General features: G+C 56.7%; 1 protein-coding gene across 3 annotated transcripts in view; it reads left to right on the forward strand.

The window, feature by feature from the left end:
• Window positions 1–1673, forward strand: part of AHCY (adenosylhomocysteinase) — a 28977-nt gene that overhangs the window by 10376 nt on the left and 16928 nt on the right. For all 3 annotated transcript variants that reach the window (XM_011972443.1, XM_011972441.1, XM_011972442.1), the window contains exons 4-5: window positions 1–151; window positions 986–1098. The exon at window positions 1–151 is cut by the window's left edge and continues 1 nt beyond it. In XM_011972443.1, coding sequence (XP_011827833.1) covers window positions 1–151; window positions 986–1098 — 264 coding nt within the window. The remainder of the gene's footprint in view (window positions 152–985; window positions 1099–1673) is intronic.

Below are 1673 nucleotides of genomic sequence, written 5' to 3' on the forward strand. Positions count from 1 at the left end.
GTGTATGCCTGGAAGGGCGAAACGGACGAGGAGTACCTGTGGTGCATTGAGCAGACGCTGTACTTCAAGGACGGGCCCCTCAACATGATTCTGGATGACGGGGGCGACCTCACCAACCTCATCCACACCAAGTACCCGCAGCTCCTGTCAGGTTAGCAGGGCGGGGCAGGGGGGCTGGGTGTTGGCGGCCTGGGTGGGGCCTGCTCGCCCACATGATGGCCGCAGGCCTGGCAGGACTCCCATCGCCTCAAGCAGCAGGATCTGGAAGATGGGAGGATGGCAGGCTCTGGCATTCATACCGGGGCCTCCTGACTTCTGAGGGTGTGAGGCTAGGGCAGCTGAGCCAATGACCCAAGGGCAGGCACAGGGCCATGGCTGGGAATAGCTGGGAGGGAGCCAGCTTTGTTCAAAGTAGGCACAGGGAGTGCGGAGAGTGCAGAGGCCCTGAGGCAGGAATGGCTGGAGTGTTCAGGGAACAGAAAAGAGGCCCACAGGATAGCAGTGAGCAAAGGGAGCCTTCGCTGGGGGGTATGGTGTGAACTTTGGTGAAGGCCAGATGTGTTAAGGCCTAATAGGCCAGTAGAAAAGTGTTTGACCTGATTCTCAGAGCAAGGGAAAATAACTGGAGGGCGTTGAGAAGATTTCTCTGAGAAGATACATGTTAGAAATGGCTGCTGCATGGAGGATGGGTTGTGGTAGGGAGACTGGCAAGAAGTGACAGGGTCAGGGACTAGGGCAGTGGCAGTGAGAAAAGAGAAGCTGGGAGTTGTTGGGAGGCAGAGTCACTAGGCCTGGTGGTGGCTTCCCGGTAGGAGGGCATCAGGGACTCCTCCCTCACGCTGGTCTGTGTGATTAGGGGGGCCTGTGGGATCAGTCACAGAGGTGGGAACCCAGAAAGAGGAATGGCTTTAGGGGGCAAAGATGAAGAATTTACGTGAACACAGGTGTGGCATCTCTGAGGCTTGTCTTGTCCTCTTTTGTTTAGGCATCCGAGGCATCTCTGAGGAGACAACGACTGGGGTCCACAACCTCTACAAGATGATGGCCAATGGGATCCTCAAGGTGCCTGCCATCAATGTCAATGACTCCGTCACCAAGGTGAGCTGAGGGGCAGTGACAGCTCCTGCTGCAGTGGCTGCAGCTCAGGGCGAGGCCTCTGAAGAAGAGTGCCCAGGAAGGCTGAGGCTGGGGACATGGAGCCCTCATTTGAGGGGGCAAAAGCGGTTATAGACCAAGGCTAATGAGTGCATTTAAAAGGGGTCTCAGAGCTGGGCGTCAGGAACTTTACGGCTTTGGGAAGAAGAGCTTTCAAGTTAAGCAAGGTCTTTGACCGGGCAATCTCTCCTAGTAACTGATGCCTAGGAAGGCTCCACACCAGCAGGGAAAGATTAGACAGAAGCTCTTGGAGCCAATTGGGGTGAAGGGCGTGTGGAGGCATTGGCTGCTGGAGGGGTTCAGCCCAGGCTGGGATGCTTGGTGGGCCCACGACACCTGGGCTCTTCAGAATACTGTGAGGCCATGTGGTCCTGGCCCTAGGGCCTTGCCTGCCCCCATTGTCTCCTTACCCCCTCTCCTTTCAGAGCAAGTTTGACAACCTCTATGGCTGCCGGGAGTCCCTCATAGATGGCATCAAGCGGGCCACAGATGTGATGATTGCCGGCAAGGTAGCGGTG

Source organism: Mandrillus leucophaeus, unplaced genomic scaffold (assembly GCF_000951045.1).
Source record: "Mandrillus leucophaeus isolate KB7577 unplaced genomic scaffold, Mleu.le_1.0 Scaffold129, whole genome shotgun sequence".
NCBI lineage: Eukaryota > Metazoa > Chordata > Mammalia > Primates > Cercopithecidae > Mandrillus > Mandrillus leucophaeus.